The sequence below is a fragment of the Strongylocentrotus purpuratus genome, unplaced genomic scaffold (genome assembly GCF_000002235.5).
Source record: "Strongylocentrotus purpuratus isolate Spur 01 unplaced genomic scaffold, Spur_5.0 spur5_scaffold_3, whole genome shotgun sequence".
NCBI classification, from domain to species: Eukaryota; Metazoa; Echinodermata; class Echinoidea; order Camarodonta; family Strongylocentrotidae; genus Strongylocentrotus; species Strongylocentrotus purpuratus.
In genome coordinates this window covers 11,923,096-11,941,542 of record NW_022145609.1, presented here as the reverse complement: position 1 = coordinate 11,941,542, position 18,447 = coordinate 11,923,096, and the positions used below count along the sequence as shown (strand labels likewise).

At 38.0% G+C, this 18,447-nt stretch overlaps 1 protein-coding gene across 1 annotated transcript; it reads right to left on the bottom strand.

The window, feature by feature from the left end:
* Window positions 1-3,095: 3,095 nt before the first annotated feature.
* LOC575954 (tRNA:m(4)X modification enzyme TRM13 homolog) lies at window positions 3,096-16,815 on the bottom strand. The gene is made up of 10 exons (XM_030996563.1): window positions 16,602-16,815; window positions 12,793-12,842; window positions 12,179-12,245; window positions 9,268-9,327; window positions 8,853-8,922; window positions 8,057-8,242; window positions 7,025-7,113; window positions 5,778-5,928; window positions 4,335-5,094; window positions 3,096-3,927 (listed from the first exon to the last, which is right to left on the bottom strand). The coding sequence occupies exons 1-10, from the start codon at window positions 16,737-16,739 to the stop codon at window positions 3,747-3,749; spliced, it is 1,752 nt and encodes a 583-aa protein (XP_030852423.1). The 5' UTR covers window positions 16,740-16,815; the 3' UTR covers window positions 3,096-3,746.
* Between the last annotated feature and the right edge of the window lie 1,632 nt (window positions 16,816-18,447).

Sequence of the window (18,447 nt, the reverse complement as noted above, 5' to 3'; positions counted from 1 at the left end):
AAAGAAAGAGGACGTAGGAAGAAAAAGGGAAAAGGAGTCGAGAACGGTACAATGAATCGTCAAAGCTTCCGCGCTTCGCGCGGGAAGGGGGAAACTGAGTTCAAATTAAGAAATATGAGTCGGGAAAGGTACAACGAATCGTCTTCTTTCTCTAATCTAATATGAAACGTCAAAGCTTCGCGCGAGAGGGGGGGGGGGGGGGAACAGAATTCAGACAAGGATTAAGAGTCGAGAAAGGTACAACGAATCGTCTTCTTTCTCTAATAATTTAATGAAACGTCAAAGCTTCGCGCGAGAGGGGGGGGGGGGGGAACAGAATTCAGACAAGGATTAAGAGTCGAGAAAGGTACAACGAATCGTCTTCTTTCTCTAATAATTTAATGAAACGTCAAAGCTTCGCGCGAGAGAGGTGAGGGACTGAATTCAGACAAGGATTATGAGTCGAGAAAGGTACAACGAATCGTCTTCTTTCAAAGCTTCCGCGCTTCGCGCGGGAGGGGGGAAACTCCCCCCTCCCTGCACCCACCCCCCTAGGGAGCGCGCTTTGCGCGCTCTTTAAGTAATTCGCACGCTTCGCGTGCTCACTACCGCCCCCCTAAAATGAAATCCTGGCTACGCGCTTGTAAAATACTGGTCTGATTTAAAAGACAACTGACCAAATATTACGAAAGGGAGGTTTTTTGTTGTTGTTTTTTGCTGCTGTAGTTGTTGTTGTATTTTTTTCATAATCACAACTCTAAGAATACAATGACGTAAACTTAAACAACAAAAAAACACAATTTATAGGCCGGTTGTTACCCTTTTAGTTATGGGACGCTGAGCTGGTTAATCTTGCAAAACTAAGGAGCATCTTATTTCCGAAGATCAGTGATACTGTTCCGCTTTGGTGATTTTGTCTATTGTTTGCTTGGAAGGTTAAATGCGTATACATGTATTAGGTGTATTGATGAAGATAGGCTTGAGAAGGTTTAGAGTAGAGGGTACGAACGTTTGCCGGACAAATAAATGAAGTGGAATCGAGAGTTGTCACAGGGCTGTGTCAGTAAACCCCCACCACCCCCGCCCCCCCAAACAAAAAACAACAACAAACAAACAAACAATGATAATGATTAAATGAACAAATGAATACATGTAAATATACAACAAAAAAAACTTTCCACAATTTAAGTCATAATAACGACTTTTTCATCCACTCTTCATGAGAGTTTAGTAAATGTTTAAATTTTACAGGCACTCTCTCTATCTCTCTCCCTCTTCCTCTACCTTCTCCATCACCTGATGTAGGTAAACAAAAAGTAGTGGCACGGCTCGAACAGATGCTCCCTGGGCCCCATTTCACAAATTGTTATCAGTGACAAATTACGGTTTTTGTTCTAAGCTAGTGAAATCCTTGCTTCTGATTGGTTATCAGCAGCTTTGTCACTGATTTTTGTCTTTGTCATTGAAAAATGGCTTTGTGAAACGGGTCCCTGATCACAAAATGAATAACTGTTGAAATCATATGTTATGATAATGACACAGAGGTAAATCTTTCCACTCCCTAACGGACCATCAGTTAGATTTGTGAATTACACTGTAACAACCAAGGGCGGCGATCCCGGGGGACGGGGGGGGGGGGGACACGTCCCCCTCAATGTATAGCAAATACTGACTAAATACTGCAACTCACTTTTATGCTCTGCAGGGCCCAAGAGTGCAGTGTTTGGACAAATAAAAACGCAAAAATCTTCTCACTCGCCATTCACTTGCTCATTACGCCACTGCTCTTCCCTCGCATTTCGTCCCCCCCCCCCCCCCGGTCATGAAAAGAAATCGCCGCCCCTGGTAACAACTTTTAATTCACCACTGTATTTCGTTAAGCTATTAAAGAGCGTCTGACTGTATTTGTTGTCATCTCTCCTCTTTACACATGTAAGGCTACCATAATCCTAAAATCCTAAAAACTTTGTTAGCGCATAAGTCCATAAGATATCACGGTCCAGACATTTGGAATGCACTCCCTAGACATATTAAACAGTGTACATCTGTCTATTCATTTAAAGCTACATTAAAAAAACACATTATTTCACAATATAATGTATAAAGATTAAAAAAAAAATAAAAGCGTTCTTTGTAAAACTTTAGAAACTACATTAAATTTTGGTCTGACGTTACATAGTAATACTGATGATTCAACATTTTGGCGCATGAGGACACTTGCACTTGCACACACACGCACCACTCGCACCCTTGTTTTGTTTAGTTTCTCTCTCTTATCTCTGTCATTTACGTATAATTAGTAGCCTTATAAAGATGAGATTCATATGCTAATTCTATAATTATTTTATTGAATCCAATTGTTTATATTCACATTTAATTGTAATATATATCACTTGAGTATCATGGCCCCCTCTTCTTGTTACTTTGCCAATATTTCACAACTCATCTTTATTTTAGCTCGGTTGACCGTCTGCTCAAGCTTTTGCTTATAACGGCGACCTTCTGCTTTCTTTCTTTATACACGCAAAGGCCCAATGTATAAATTTACTCTTACTCATGTATTATACATTTGTTTCTATATTTTGTATATTGTTTGCATACCTTATGTTTAATATAATTATCCATATTTGTTGTATAACTGATTTGTTTGATTGCAGAAAATAAAGTCTTTGAAATGAAATAATTTGTATCAGTCTGTGTCTCTTGTCTCTCCCTCTCTCTCTCTCTCTCTCTCTCTCTCTTCTCCCTCCCCCCTCTCTCTCTCTCATAAACTCATTACAATTCTCTACTCTCATTAATCATTCTCCAAATTTCATCGTCATGTCATACTTCTTACTGTTCCATTTGCAACACAATTAAATATGAATAATTTGAATCAGAAATTCCTATTTAGAGTTGAAAATTATTTTGCACACTTTGTAAGCTGTCAACAATCATCATTCCTCTTCCTTCACATCCAATCATAGGCACAGCTAGCTTCTCTCAATGATCCATTATGATGAGGATGAGGGCAACTAAGCACCCCCCCCCCCCATCCTCACCCACCTCCCCCTAAGCTTCAATAAAACAATAATGCTTTAAGGAAAACAGTTGAAGAATCACAGATGAAAGGATAGTTTCATGTTATTGCAATGTATTTCATGATAAAATTGGCTTCAAGTACTTAAGAAATTACATGTATATGTATTTGGGAAAGGAGACGCAAGCTCGACCCATTTGCAAGTTGAATTGATAAAATAGAGAAAAATTTAACAAAGTTTCATTAAAATTTGATATATTACGTTTATTAAAATTCCAGGTTTTTCTGTAGTTTGGACACACCTGTATTAAAAAAATCCTTTATATTTCCATAAGTTACACTATGATTTGCACATATTCCATTAAGATTCAAGCCATGTTTCACATTCCCAGAGCAGAAAAGTGGTATTTTTGTTAAATTCTATACAAAACGGATAGAGAAATGTTAGGGGATGACATCCTCAGCTCACTAATTTCCATACAACCTATGTGTTCCATATCACTGTTTCACAAAATTAGGTGAAACTTTAAGATTCATAACTTCTAATTTTTCACCCTAAGGCACCTATAATGAATTGTAAGTTAAACTGGGGTCCCATGTGGGCAGCCAGTGACAAATAGTAAGGGTGAACGTATGCCTAGTTACTATTGAAGTTCAAATGACATTATAGTGGAGGCTACAAAAATACATTAAATAACGAAATAACATGTTGAGTATAAGATGACGAGTACGATAAAAACATATGTGGCTATTGATTTAATGGCTTAGCGATTAGAACAACATTTTCTGGGGATATATTTCTCTCTACATAAGATACCAGTTTGGCATCTAATCCTAGATTCCTGAGATAAATAATTCTACCCATATCCAAGATACGCTTGCATTTGAAGCCGATCTCCTCACGCTCTGGTACAGATAGGCCAAGAGAGCTGCAATAAAAGGAAAACAAGGAGTAAAAGAATTATATATATCACATAAAGAAATAGTGCCATGATAGCTATTATACATAGGTCTACTGTAAGTATAATTTATCATAGCAAATGTAACATGACTTTATTCAATGTGTATCTAAATGGCTAGTCTTGTGCACAGATTACATGGTGCTTAATAGTTGATGACAAAGTTTTATTCGGTGTAATGATAGCATACATCTGACAATGTATTCTTTAAAAGCCTTACTTACATACATTCAATTCTTATAATGAATTTCATCTGCCGAGTGCAATAGGGCCTTAATTTTTTTCAAGGAGTATATTTAACACCCTTTTCATCTGTTCTCAGCCCAAAAATGTATTCCTTATGATAATTATATGTGACTTGTTGTAGATTTTTATACCCGACAACGGACGCTTGCTCTTCAGGAATGTCAGAGTTCTCTCCTTCTACTCTTTCCTTTCCTTTCTTACTCCTTTCCATCAGTTCTTCAGTTCCAGATCCTTTCTGGGTCTCCTTCATTCCACCTTCCAACTGGTCATCAGTCAGACCTTCCATCTTCTTTCCATCCTTCCCATCCTCCTTGCCTTTCTCCTCCTTCTTGTTCTCATCTTTGTCCCCATCCTTGGCAAGTCTTGTTCCACAAGTGGCCCAGCTGCTCATCCTGACTAAGGCCATGAAGTCCCTCTCTGAGATACCTACATCCTGGAAGAACTGCTTGCCAACGTGGGTCCTCCAGGAACAGCGATGGTGGCAGCACAGTGCCATGACGACCCCCTTCACCGGGATGGTGGTGGACACCGGTGTGGGTTCTATGCTTCGACTTGCATCATCAGTTTCCACGACCTGTTGATGTGCGCTGGAGTTGTCTCCAGGTATTCCTTCATGATGTCTAGGCTCACTTGGAGAAGAGCCTTGTCTGATGGTGGACTGAACATCAGTCGGTCCATTGTCACTCGAGATATGCTGGCTATCAGGACTTCCACCACTAAAAGATTGGGGAGTACTTGAAGAGGAACGTTGTGAGGAAGATTGTTGAGTTGAATGTTCTGGGCACTGTGAATTGTCTTCGTCTCCTGGTTTGTTCATAGTAATCAGTGTCTCAGATGAAGCTTGGGGTATATTTCCTGTCCTTGTTTCCATAAGGCATCTAAGAGCTAGATCTAGAAAGACACAGAAATGCAGAGGTCTACTAAAATGCATCCATGCCCATGAATATAATACATTTCCAAACAAATTCAATATACAATTAGAAAATTGGTTAACAGGATAATTAACTACAGGTATCAATGCAAAGAGTATAGACACTTTCCTTTCCTCACACATAGAAATATCTTGACATCAAGAAGTTTATTAATTAATGATTAATAGCCAACATGCAATAAGAAGAGTGTATATGCAACCTCCAAGCTAAAAAGAGGATAATGATGTCAAGAAGACGATTGAGAAAGGGGTGAGCATAACGTTTTGATTCTTGATTCACTGAGCCGTACCATCACCACACATCTTACCCTAGACATGTTAAAACTGGGGGTTGTTTCACAAAGACTAAGATTGACTTTAAGTTGGACTTAACTATAGCAGGCCATTCATGCCACTAGTTCCTCTAACCATTCCTGGCATTGGTTTCTCAAGGGGCTTACAAAATGTGGTCACAGATCTTCAGAATTAACCTTTATTGAAAGTTTATTATTGAAGACAAAAATATTATCTGAAGATGATAATTGAGAGACCAATGGTGAGAGCAACCAGTGGCATGAATAGCCTTCCAAAGTTAAGTCGAACTTAAAGTAGATCTTAGTCTTTGTGAAACACCCCCTGAACATATAAGCTTCATGTCATTTACCTGTCGCTGCCCCACAGAGGTGTTTTGTGTAGGCCACCACAGGTCTGTTTCCATGGTTACATACATTAGGCACTTTCCCCAGGATCAAGTTCTCTATATCCATGCTGATGCGTTCATACCCTCCATCGTCTCGCTGGTAGAATGTATCTCTCTAGATTACGACATGAAGGAGAAAAATGGGAAAAAATAGAACAGCTCATACAATTATCTTACAGTGCATGTTCAAACCTACACATCCTCGGACTACAGACTCTTAGACATCTTCCTCTTCTCTCCTCCTTCCCCCCCCCCCCCCCAACTAAGTTTTCTGGGTTCATACTGATACTCTTATAGCGAGGTCCTCCATTACCTCACTGGTAATAATATCTTTCTAGAGAAAAACGTGATGTGGCAAAAAATGAGCTCTTGGTTATATTGTCATTACCAAAACTAATGAACATTATTTTTATAAATAAAGAATGGTTAGTACGTTTCGTGATTTTTCAAAAAGAGGATATATACCATAACATGGGCCTACATATTTCCTCATCTATCAGACCAAGGTTTCGTCATCAAAATTCCATTGCATTACCCAACGCCTGAAGGGAAAAATATCATGCCCTTGACTGTTCCCTTTTTTGTAAGGATTAGTTATGAAGTTCAAACAATGTATTTTTTTTAAAGCAGGACTACACTACTTGTAGCTATTTGCGCCCTCTTTAATAGCAAACAATACCTAAGCAGTGACCAGTGGTCCCTCATGATCCCCTTTTTCTTATGTTAAGTGAGAGCTGATTTGATGAGATAAACACCTGTCAGTGACCATGCTAGGAGGTCTAATCCCTCCTGACCAAACTAGTGCAGATAGGCTTTAAGTGTTTCTAAATGAGAAGTCAGACGGGTAGCTTAACTTTTTTTCCTGAACATAATGCATGCTCCAGGTGCCACTATTTACATGTACATGAAATAGCATTTAAAGAAAATACTTAAGTCAAGATGAGTGATACGCACGGTTAACAACTAAATTATTCATACCCTTGTAATTTGATGTCTTTTGTGTTTTTCGTAACTATGAATGAAAAGTGGACTGGTTGAATAAGGGCCTTTGTTGAGTACTATTAGATGTGAGCTTTAAAATGTCACATTCTCAGGAAACATAAATTGGTACAAATCAATCTTTCACATACTTAAAAAATTACAAAACTTGATTAAAGGGTATGAATAATTTAGTTGTTAACTGTGTATACCTTTTAGAGAATTATTGTTACCTTATGCCTGACAGCAGCCCTGTCTACAAGTAGAAAGCTAGTCTGTTCTAAATTCCCCATAGCTTGTTGTATCCATTGGGATAGTCTCCCTGGTAAAAGCACAAAATATACAATAAAAAAAATCTTGAAGAAATCTTTAACAAAAATGTTTTTAAACAAAAATGCACCTGATTACAATCTGTAAACAAAGTACAAATTTGTGTATCAGTTATTGTAGTAGTGCCATACAGCCTAATCCTTGGTCTATCGAACCCCAAGACAACTACCAACATATTGCAACTAATACCCAAGGACAACTACCTTATAGAATACCCCCATAAGATCAACTAAACCTTGTAAATCTTTCCACTGACAACGTCATCTATCACTAATACATGTACTGGGGTAAGCTCAACAAGTCGGGGGATGATCATTCTTGGGGGAAGAATCTTGAAGAAGTTATTGTTGTCCTAAGGGGATAGTTGTCCTGAAAGTAATTGTCTAAATACACCACTTCAGACCCCTCAATCATATTGCTCCTCTCAATAAAATTGACCTCTATCACCTACAAGTTTGTAAATACAATTTGTGCATGGTCAGATAAAAGTAATTTGTACAAAACAGTAAAGACCCATCAAGACAAATGCTGGATGGGTAAGTGTTCATGAAAGTGATGTAATCATTATTCATTTATGCATTGATGGTAGATTTTATGATGCACACTGAGAGGGTATTCTTCTTAGAGAGCAAATAAAGATATCATTCATGAAGCACCTACATCACTTTGGCAGTGGATATTCAAAATGCATAAAGTGTTACTTCTCCACGATCAAAAGATCTGTGGATATTTGAAGTCATTTGCTATCTACGAACTGGGGGGGGGGGGGGGGGCGTTTCAAAAAGCCTTTTTTTCAATGACAAAAAATCAGTGACAAATCTGCTGTTAACCAATCAGAAGCAAGGATTTCAGTAGCTTAGATCTGTCACTGATGACAGGTTTTGTGAAACACCCCCATAGTCTATTCTTTGCATCCTTGTTGCAGATTCTCTTACCTCTGCCAGCTCCAAACTCAACAAAGCAGGTGTCTGGCTGAAGAAGATCCAATCTGTTCATATGGCCTAGGAGTGAGTCGAGCTGAAGGAGGTGCTTCCTAGCTGTAACTCCATTCTCTGGGTTCTCTACTTCTGCTTTCAAGGCATCGTGATGGAGAATCTCTGTCTTTACGTCATGCACGTGTTCTAGAATCAAACATACACAGCACACCTTTTTGACATTTTAGTTCACCTTAAAGCCCCACTGCACTACTTATAGCTACTTGTGTCCCCTCTATATACATGTAGCAAATAATGCCTAATCGGTGCCTGTTGGTTCCCCATAATCCATCTTTTCCTTATGCTAATTGAGAGCTGATTTGATGAGATAACCACCTGTCAGTGACCTTGCAGGGAGGTCTAATCCCCCCTGGCCAAACCAGTGCAGACAGGCTTTAATAGTTTCTATGTCAAATAATATGTACAATTACGTTTCCAGATACAGAATAAAAAGACAATAATTAGGAGATTCAAGATAATTTCTATTTAATAAATTGTTATCCCAAGCATGGTCTCCTCCACACCTACCGTATACTATAGTTGTAAACATAATAATCAACCATATCATTCCTTGCTCATTGGCAATTGTGTGCATTATGGTTGATATCATTTCCTCCTCTTCATCATGCAGTAAGTGGTAACATCAACATTTAAAAATAGAGTTTTCATTTCAAGGTCAGCATTGTACCCAGTTCAGTCAATAACAAAACATGAAGAATTCATTACAATGTTCACCAAATTCAATTCAAGTTATTACCTGCATATGCGGATTCGACCTTGGATATGATTAGCTGAATTTCCTCCAGAGAAAAACTCGCCAGACGTAGCTGTTAACAAGATATATTCACAATAATATTTAATCACAGGTATTTAATCATACTATATATAGTAAAATTCATAATAGTAATACTATGATCTGTAATACTAATCTGGTACCCAACGTTTTCCATAAAATTTGTACCGGTAATGACTATGAATGTTGAACACACAGGGAATGTAAGCTCATGTAACCCCTTCCCCCTAATAAAAAAAAAATGGTAAGGACTTCATGCATCCGCTAGCTTTAAAAAATAAATCTACTATCACAGAATTAGTATTATAGATGCAAAAGTTAAGTTTAAAGACATTGTTATCCAGTATAAAAAATTGTATTTCACATACTTTGCACTTACCATTTCTAAATCCTTATCATATTCAGTTGAACCAGCATTGATGCCTTTCTCATAATAGATCTGGAAAAAACATAATTTTTTCAACACAAATTAGATAACATATTGATGAGACAGAGACAGGGTTGTTAATTTGTTATATATTAAACAAGGAAAATTAACAAAACTGGAGCACAGACTGTGAATCAATATCAACAAAATAACAAAACCCAAAAGTTTTAACATCACAACAGTACTACAGCCTACAGTCATTTGTCAACCAATAAGTAGCCACGGCAGAGCCGCTTTAGCTGCTGTCTGTCTTCTGTCTGTTACCACATGCAATGAAGGCATGTAACTCTTAATGCACCATACATTCAATCTCCCTGTGCCACATTGTAATATTCATCACATACATGCAGCGCTCAAAATACACGGGGGCGGTGGGCGATTCGCCCCCGTGAGCTACAAAATTGCCCCCGTCAGGTTGCTCACGGGGGCGATTGCAAAATTAAAAATCGCCCCGGTGGAATTATAAAATAAACATAATCTTTTCTGTTATAACTTTAACACAATATTGAGTTTCAATTTTCAAACCTTGAAAAATGGAACTAAGATTAGCATGCAAGATTTCTCGTTTTATGAGTAGGCCTATTATTACCGATTCAGCTCGCAGTGCAGTGCCGCCGTCAGCAGTGGTTATAGGCCTACTGCGCCATGTCTGCTGGAGCTGGAGGCGATCGGGCAAGGGCAGAAACATGGTCATGGCCTGGAGAAGTTTTTCGTTGTCAGCAAATAATGAACCTCGACCAGTAAATCAATATTAGGGACTTTTAGATGTGCACGATGAGAACGTGGACTGCAACGTGTGACCTCCTTTTAAGGCACTGCCAGTGCTTAAAAGGACGTCACATGTGATTGCCAGTGCCTTAAAAGGACGTAACAATGATATGGTAACATGGGCAGATCTACGGCATGGGGGGGGGGGGGGTAGGGGGTTTAACCCCCTCCTCCCACCCCCGGCCCCCTTGGGCTGCCAAGTGAAAATGTAATATTAATGCGGGGGGGGGGGGAGGTGGATTCTGGAGAGGAGGACTACTAATCTATTTTATTTTTTTCATGGGGCGGTGGGAAGTGAAGCGCCGTTTTAGCATGACTTTCTTTTTAACTCTTACTTTCACCTATCTCAGATAACCCTAAGTTTTTGGTTGCTGCTTTATATGTAGTTGATAATGCATGATTAAAATAAAAGAGAGAGAGAGAGAGAGAGAATCATTTTGCAATGGTTCAGGGTTCGTGTAATGTACATTTGAAACCATTTCTTAGCGTCTCGACCCTAAAAAATAGCAAAACTATTTTTGAGGAAAAGCATTATACTGAATTAAATAAAGAATAATAGCTTTATATTGGATCATACTAATACTGATATGGACTAAAGACAATGTGGTATTTGTATAGAGGTATTCCAAAATGACATTCTGATAATCAACATTTGTTCTGGTATCATACGCATAATACAACTGATCTTTATGATTTCTTAACGTGACATAGCTTCTTCTCCCTCTGCAAACAAAACAGAAAACAAGGTTATTTAATAAAAGGACCATGCGACAAATAATCATTGTGATTCAAATTGATGCAAGGATTTTTTTGAATAAGCAATGCTTTTCACCAGAATCTTCTTTGTAAAAACGACTTTTACAAATCTCAGCCATGCAATTCTGCCACTGTGCTGTAAGATCACTTTGAGATTAGGAGAAGTGTATTATGTGAAGGGTATTTTAAATTAAATGGAACGTCTCAACTCAGTAAGCATGGCTGAGATTTGTAAAAGTTGTTTTTACAAAGAAGATTCGGGTGAATAGCAGTGCTTATTCAAACAAATATTCACATCAATTTGAATCACAATCATTATTTGTCGCTTAATCCCTTTTAATGACCATGTTTTCTTTTTCGTTTGCAAGGGGAGAAGAAGATATGTCACGTTAAAGACATCATAAAGATCAGTGTTGTATGCATATATATTATATACACAGGCCAGTAACAGCTATGTAGCTTGTAAATTTGTAAGAGACAAAATGCTGATTGAAATGATAATGATGAAATAGCAAATAATTGAGGAGTATCATAGGTACCAATTAAATGGATATTTGTATAAAAAAGAGCCCCCGTCAGTAATAAAAGAGCCCCCGTGAGAAGGCTCACGGGGGCTCTTTTTTCGGGGGAAGAGCCCCCGTGGACAAAAAATTAATTTGAGCCCTGCATACATGTACATCGTAGGTCGGGTGGCAGAAGGGCGTTAGAGCATGAGCGACTCGAAAACTACTTTTCTAATCATTCACATTTAAAGATTTGTTTTATATTTAAACTGCTTTCCGTCCCGAAAATTGGTTTAAAATATTAAAGACTAATAGAAATGGTGTAGTAGAACGCGGCCACAATTTTTTGCTCGGAAATAAGCCAGTTTTATAAAAGTTTGAGGCGATTTAGTGCTAACGCCCTTCTGCTTAAAGTTTCATTATTGACCTGAAATTCGAGCTAACGCCCTTCTGTCAGCCAGGCGACGACATTACTAAAGGCTTCAAGATTATTGAACTGTTTCCAGAGCAAGACTAATCTATGCCGGTGTTAAAAGAGTTGTCATGGAATTGATCAAGACCATAAAATGATTTATTTATTCATTTATTCAGTCTTCTTTAAAAACACATGGTAGCCCCATTCAGTGCCACAAGGCCTGCTCTACAAGGGGCCCCTGTATCAAGTGGATATTACAATGTATAATTTTGCAAAGCCATTGTGTAGCACAAAATTAATCTTTCCATGCAATTGGTGCCTATTATTCTGTGGAAGATTGTACGTGTGGTAAGCTTGCAGTCGTGCAGGGAGGCAAAGAAAACAATTTGGAGTAAGATGTTATATATATTTATGTACTTACTGGTTGTTCTTTGGGCCTTGAGTTGCACACTTTGAAATGTTTTGCTAGTTGTTTTACTGCAACAGTACTGCAAGGGAGAGAAGGGGGGGGGGGGGGGGTGAAATGTCACTCTCGTAACAGCTGGTATTATCACAGTAGTGAGTACAATAAAATATGTAGCCAGCAAAAGCATACAGACTATACTGTGATACTTGTTTATTGATCAAATACCAGACTTAAAAGATGATACATTGGAAATAACAGTGTATGAAATAATATTACACAACAAGCTTAATAAATTTGGTTGTTCTGGGAGTGATTTTATGCATAGCAAACAAGAAAATCTGATAGAAAAGTAAAGAGGAATAAGAAAATCAAAGGAAATCAAATTGTAATTTGAAGCACCTAATCTATACACAGATTTTCATTTTTTTTAAATTATTTTAATACTAAAAAAAACTATTTTCTTAAACCTTGCTACATAAATCCCTATTTATAAAAAGAAAAAGATCACATATTAGGGTTACTCAAAATTGATATTGAAATAAGTGAAGTCATTTGAAAATTGAATGGTAATAACTACAGTAGCATACAGTAGTCATTTGAATCACTTAGATTTCTTTTCTAATACTTACTGATTGGGATCATAAGGACACGGAATTCGCCCTGTAGTATTTGACTGATCCTGAAACAAATAAGAGAGAGAAAGTGTTATTTACAGAATACATGTAGAGGAGGTGTGATAGCTCAGTGGTAGAGCACTCAGCACTGGTTTCGTAACCAGCAGGTCCAAGGTTTGAAACCAAGTCGAAGAGTAGTGCTCTTTGGTGAGGAATTAATCCTCTTGACCAAGTCCCTCGGAGAGGACTGTAATTAAGTCGACTGTCCTCTAGTTGCTTACTTACGAGCATAGAAATGCTTTATAGGCAGTCATGTTAAACAAACAAATATAGCACCAAACTGATCCAGGCAAAATTTCAACAGTCAATCACAAAATCTCATTTTACTATTGCTAGGGCATGCTCCACAATAGCCTGTTACCCGCTAGTTTTGAATTGTGCATCCAGGATGGTTAACTGGACTGTGGATTTAAAGATGTTTACATGCATTATTCTATATATTTTGAGACATGCATGCATTAGACAATATCATACAAATGAATATATTAATGATGGTTGGTATTATACGATGCTCCAGAGTGAGTCAATGCTAATGTGTATTGACCTTTAGCACTGCATACATTGCTAATAGGCAGGTATTTATACACAAATACACACCACATCTAGGACCGATTGGGCTGATCAGCAAATTTGACACTAGACTTACAATTTGAATTTTTAAATTCTTCTTTATAACATCAGTAAGTTGAAAAAATTGCATTTTACTGTTATTTAGGTGTCATCAATTGTCACTGTAGTACTGATTCTGAGTAAAATCAGTTGATTTTTGTACAGTGGTGTTTGAAATGTGAGAATCAAAAGTACGCGACTCATTCCAGATGTAAAGCATCTATGCTACGAAGACATACTCAAAACTCTCAAACTACCATCACTAGAGTGCCGTAGACAGAGGGCTGATCTTCTTCAAATATACAAGATCATGCATGGATTTGAGGCACTGAGGCAGTAGAGAAGAATGACATGTTTGAAATCATTGAAGAATCCAGAACAAGGGGACACAGGCTCAAAATAAGGAAGCCCCACTGCAAGTCTAAGATAAGGCAGATGTCATTTTCAATGCGGAGCATAAGTAATTGGAATAACCTTCCTGAAATTGCCATAAATGCCTCATCAATCAATAAGTTCAAGTCAAAACTCGAAAATCATTGAAAGCACCATCCGCTGAAATACTACCCATACCAACGCGAATCTAATGCAGTAAAGAGGGACACATATGCCGAAGCTTCAAGCCTCGACACCAAAGGAAACCAAGTAAGTAAGTAACAGCCCAAAAAATACACTGGGGCGGAGGGCACATTTGCCCCGGAAACACCATAAACAGCCCCCGAAATAGGCTCAAAATCCGATTCCGGGGGGGACATCAAAAAGTGAAATGATCTCAAATCGCCCCCGTAACGAATACGAGCGGTCGCGCGCTCTCTCTTCTAGCTTCGTATTCATTGTGTACATTTCTTGGTCCGCGCGCTGAATCTCTGTGTAAAATTGTATACACAAAAATCGGTCGTAGAAAAACTCGAAACATATTCCATACCTTACCTGGTTTACCATGTCGCACGCAAGTACGCCAAAACACGTACATTTTCGCAGTTGCGAGATCGAGACGCTCCATAGGGTCAAGTTTTTGGCGGTCGATTTTGTTTTGGTAGATCATATTAGCTGATCCTAGACCCTAAACATCGCGAAACTGCAATCAATTTCCATCACAAAGTCACGATTGCTGCAATTTTATAAAGTTTCCATAAAAAGAGGTATGAAATTAAAGCCTATTTTGTGATTATTCTCGACATGTTTACGTAATTTTGATAATCTTTTCTTCAAAGTAAAGAAAATCAGACAAAATCACAGTGACTGACATGCATACAATACAGTGCATTGCGGCTGTGCAGTGTGCGTGGGTTAAGCCGAGCACTAGCTGAGCTCGAGTCGAAGAGATTTGACACTTTGAAATTGTTATCTGTTGGTTTGCATCATTATTGCCGCGATTTCAATATAGTTTCGTGAATAGATGTACGAAACCCGAGCTTAGAATTAGTAAAAGCATTACTATTGTCTACGTTTTTAAACGTGAAAATTGTGAAAATTTTACTTTGAAAAATGATTATCGAAATTCATGGCCAGAAATAATCACAATCTAGGGTCTAGGCCTAGTCATGTTATTATGTTACAGTCCTTGCATCAAATCAATGCATGAAAACTTAGTTATTGAAATAGAAAAAGGGGTTTCTTTTTAATAGGCAATTATGAAGCAGGAAGACCGAAACCTTAGGCTTAGCCTACTCAACAAACTGGGGGCCGTTTCTCGAAATCAACTCCATGACAGTCATATCTTTGTCGGCGACCTACGGAGATGTCATGAAGCGGATAAACCGTTTCACAAAGCCATGAAAGACATGATATCGATATATCGCGATACTAGCAGCTCAAGAACATAGTCTTTGTCACGATCCATTTGATTTATCAAGAATAACCCAAAACAAGGTTTGGGGCTAAAATTGTTCAAAAAGAAATATATACATATAAATTCTCCTAAAATATATAATAAATAGTGTCATTATCATATTTACATCATCAAACGATTTGCATATTTCTGTAAAGATTCTTAAATTGAAGAAAAACCGGTGAGTGTTTTTTTCGACAGTCGAATCAAAAGTTAGTAGAAGGATACCGTAATGTGATAGTTTATCAATACGTACTTTTTTGTTTATTGTGACGAGGAATTTTAGGCAAAATGTCTTTTCTCAGCCAGTTTTTATTCTAGAGTCTCATAAATACTCGTAATATAATTGATTTGATATTGAAAATATAATTTGGAAGAATTTATTAGAGAGGGAATAATAATGCACATAGGGCCTAAAGGTATGACGGTATCCTAAGAAAAGACTATGAATCAACTATGGAAAATGGTGTGTAACATTCTTACCTCTCTTATTTATATGTTATAGTTTAATGATTTGTGATTTAATGTTTATATTCAGCTTTTTAAAGTTTCTGTATAATTTGTATTCTCACTTTTGTACATTTGCATTTCGCATCCCAGAGAATTACGTACCAAACTCGTCTATATTTTTCTCAAAATGATAGTGAAACTAATCATCCATTTCGCGGCCCATGGAATGGCAACAAACTGACTTGTGATGGCGCTTTACAGCAATTAAAAAGATATGACAGGTTTGGAGCAGTGACAACTCGCTTGTCGCGGAAGTTGTCGCTCATCTTGGCAAAGACGGCTTCGTGAAACACTTAGCTGACAAGTTGCGTGACAGTGGCGAGATGTCGTTGATCTTGTAGTTATGACGGTTTCGAGAAACGGCCCCCTGTAGGCCTATCCTTTTACGAATTAATGAAAAAGTAGCCCCAGAAAAAAAGCCCCCGAAATGGAAAAAAGAGCCCCCAAAAGTTGAAAAAGTAGCCCCCGAAAATTTGAAATGGGGCCCCCGAAATGACAAACTTAATTTTTGCCTGGTAAGTAAGTAAACAGCTTCTTTTTTTTTTTTTATATATAATAATAATGTTTTAATACACAGCCAGGAATGTGTGCCCCTATCCCCCAAATCAAAAGATATAAATTTGAAGACGTGTGACTTGACTTTGTAGATCGTACTCATTCTTCAATTTAGCAATAAAAAGGGCGTCGGAGCTTCCTTCCTTCTCTATGCTTTGCTGGAGTGGGGCTCAGCTAGATCGTCTGAGTTTACAAACACAAAAGTCAACATCTGGGACACTGCACTAGGACTGCGACTTAACATTCGCGTCAAGTTACTTACCACTTCATTTTGGTTAGCGTTGCATCCTTTCTCTAGGTTGATGTGTTCTCCGCAGAATTTCTTTCCTTTACCTGGAAGAAGTCTGCAAAGCCTCTTTCTCTTCTTAACAAAGAAATTACACTGACGTTCTTCTTCCATTTCTTCGTCGAGTTTCACGAAAGTTGTATTGTATATTCACGTTGAGGGCGACATCGAAACGAGATCATAGCTAGCAAGAGTTAAACGAAAAAATGAAAAAACTTTAAAAAAAAAAAAACACATCAACAACTGTATAGCAATAAATGGTATTAAACAAGTAACAGTGAAAAAACTGTTCTCCTCCTGCTAAAAATTCATTAAATTCACACTGGCGTATCATATTATATTGAAAAAATGGGGGGGGGGAGGGGTAGGGGGTAATGAAATCCCATCAGAGGAAGAAACAGAATGAATTTGTTTAGCCTCTAGGGTGGGGCGTACACATGTTGCTCCACGTTATGCTAGCCTCATAGAGATAGATCTATATACTGTCTTATTAAGTATATATCTCTATGGCTAGCCTATACCACTATAGTATTAGGACCTACGCTGTTATTATGGTCACGTGAGCTTGTTGTCATTGTAATAGGCAAATTAACATAAGAATTCAACTGAACAGGTAATGGCCATAAAATACTATTGCGAAAAAAGAGAACAATTGTTGAAGCTTCAACAGGGTCAGCCTGCCGAGTGGCGTATCCAGACTTGGCATCAGGAGGCGGGCAAACCACCACTTACTGACGTTCTCGTGAAACGATGCCCAGGGCCCCGTCTTACAAAGAGTTGATATCAATCGTAACTTATTTGCGATTGATATCAATCATAACTATGTACATAAGAGATTGGAGGACTTACGATTGATTTGGATCAATCGTAACTCTTTGTAAGACGGGGCCCAGGTCATTATCGTGTATTTGTTGACTTCAATGCTAACTACATGTGCGTTCGGCTAGGAAGACTATAAATACAAGATGTAGCCGCAATTATTTGTCTTGGTCTGAAGTCTGTCAGGAGCGTTAGGGCCAATCGACCACCCCCCCCCCCCCCCGTCCCTCCTTCGAAGACGTAAGTGATATGCCTCCAGTTAAAAGGAATGTTTCTTTCTCTCTCCCTCTGTCTTTCTCTCTCTATCCCCTTCTCCATCCCTCTAAATATGTACTTCACGCACTTTCACTCCTCACTTCTTTCTAGTTGTTTTTATCTCTTTATAGTACAGGCAGTTGTACAGCTGTCACTTTTAGCTCTCTATTTACCATCTTTTCCTGTTATATGTAATTTATTCCCATCCCCAACATCATTATTTTTCTGTAGGAAAAGTTAAGTTTTTTAAAGGATTTCCACGCCTTCAAATCAAGCTTAGCTTATTGTGTGGCAATCCTTCTTCATGATTATCTGATGTAAGTATTGCAATGTAAGTGTTAAACGTTGAAGATGTATTCATTATAGAATTTGTTTATCATCATGATTTATGTTGTATTTAGTTTATAATTTTGGAGAGAGAAACACATGAAGAAAAAAGGTTAATCAATCAAAATCAAATAAAATAAATTGTTATGATACATCGAACAAATGATAATGTTAACATTCCCTTTTACGTCGGTAACGTCTTTTTTTGGGGGGGGGGGGGCCTGGAAAAAATTAGGCCGCCGCGCACTATACAATCCTCATGCAATCTGACAGTATAGATATGGAAATCTAAACAACATTATCTTCTTGGTTTTGGTTTTAAATAATGATAAGAATACTGACAACTAGAATACATTGCAAATTTAACTCTCCTATAATATGTGAGAACAAAAGCCAAATTGGCTGAATTTAATCGTAGACA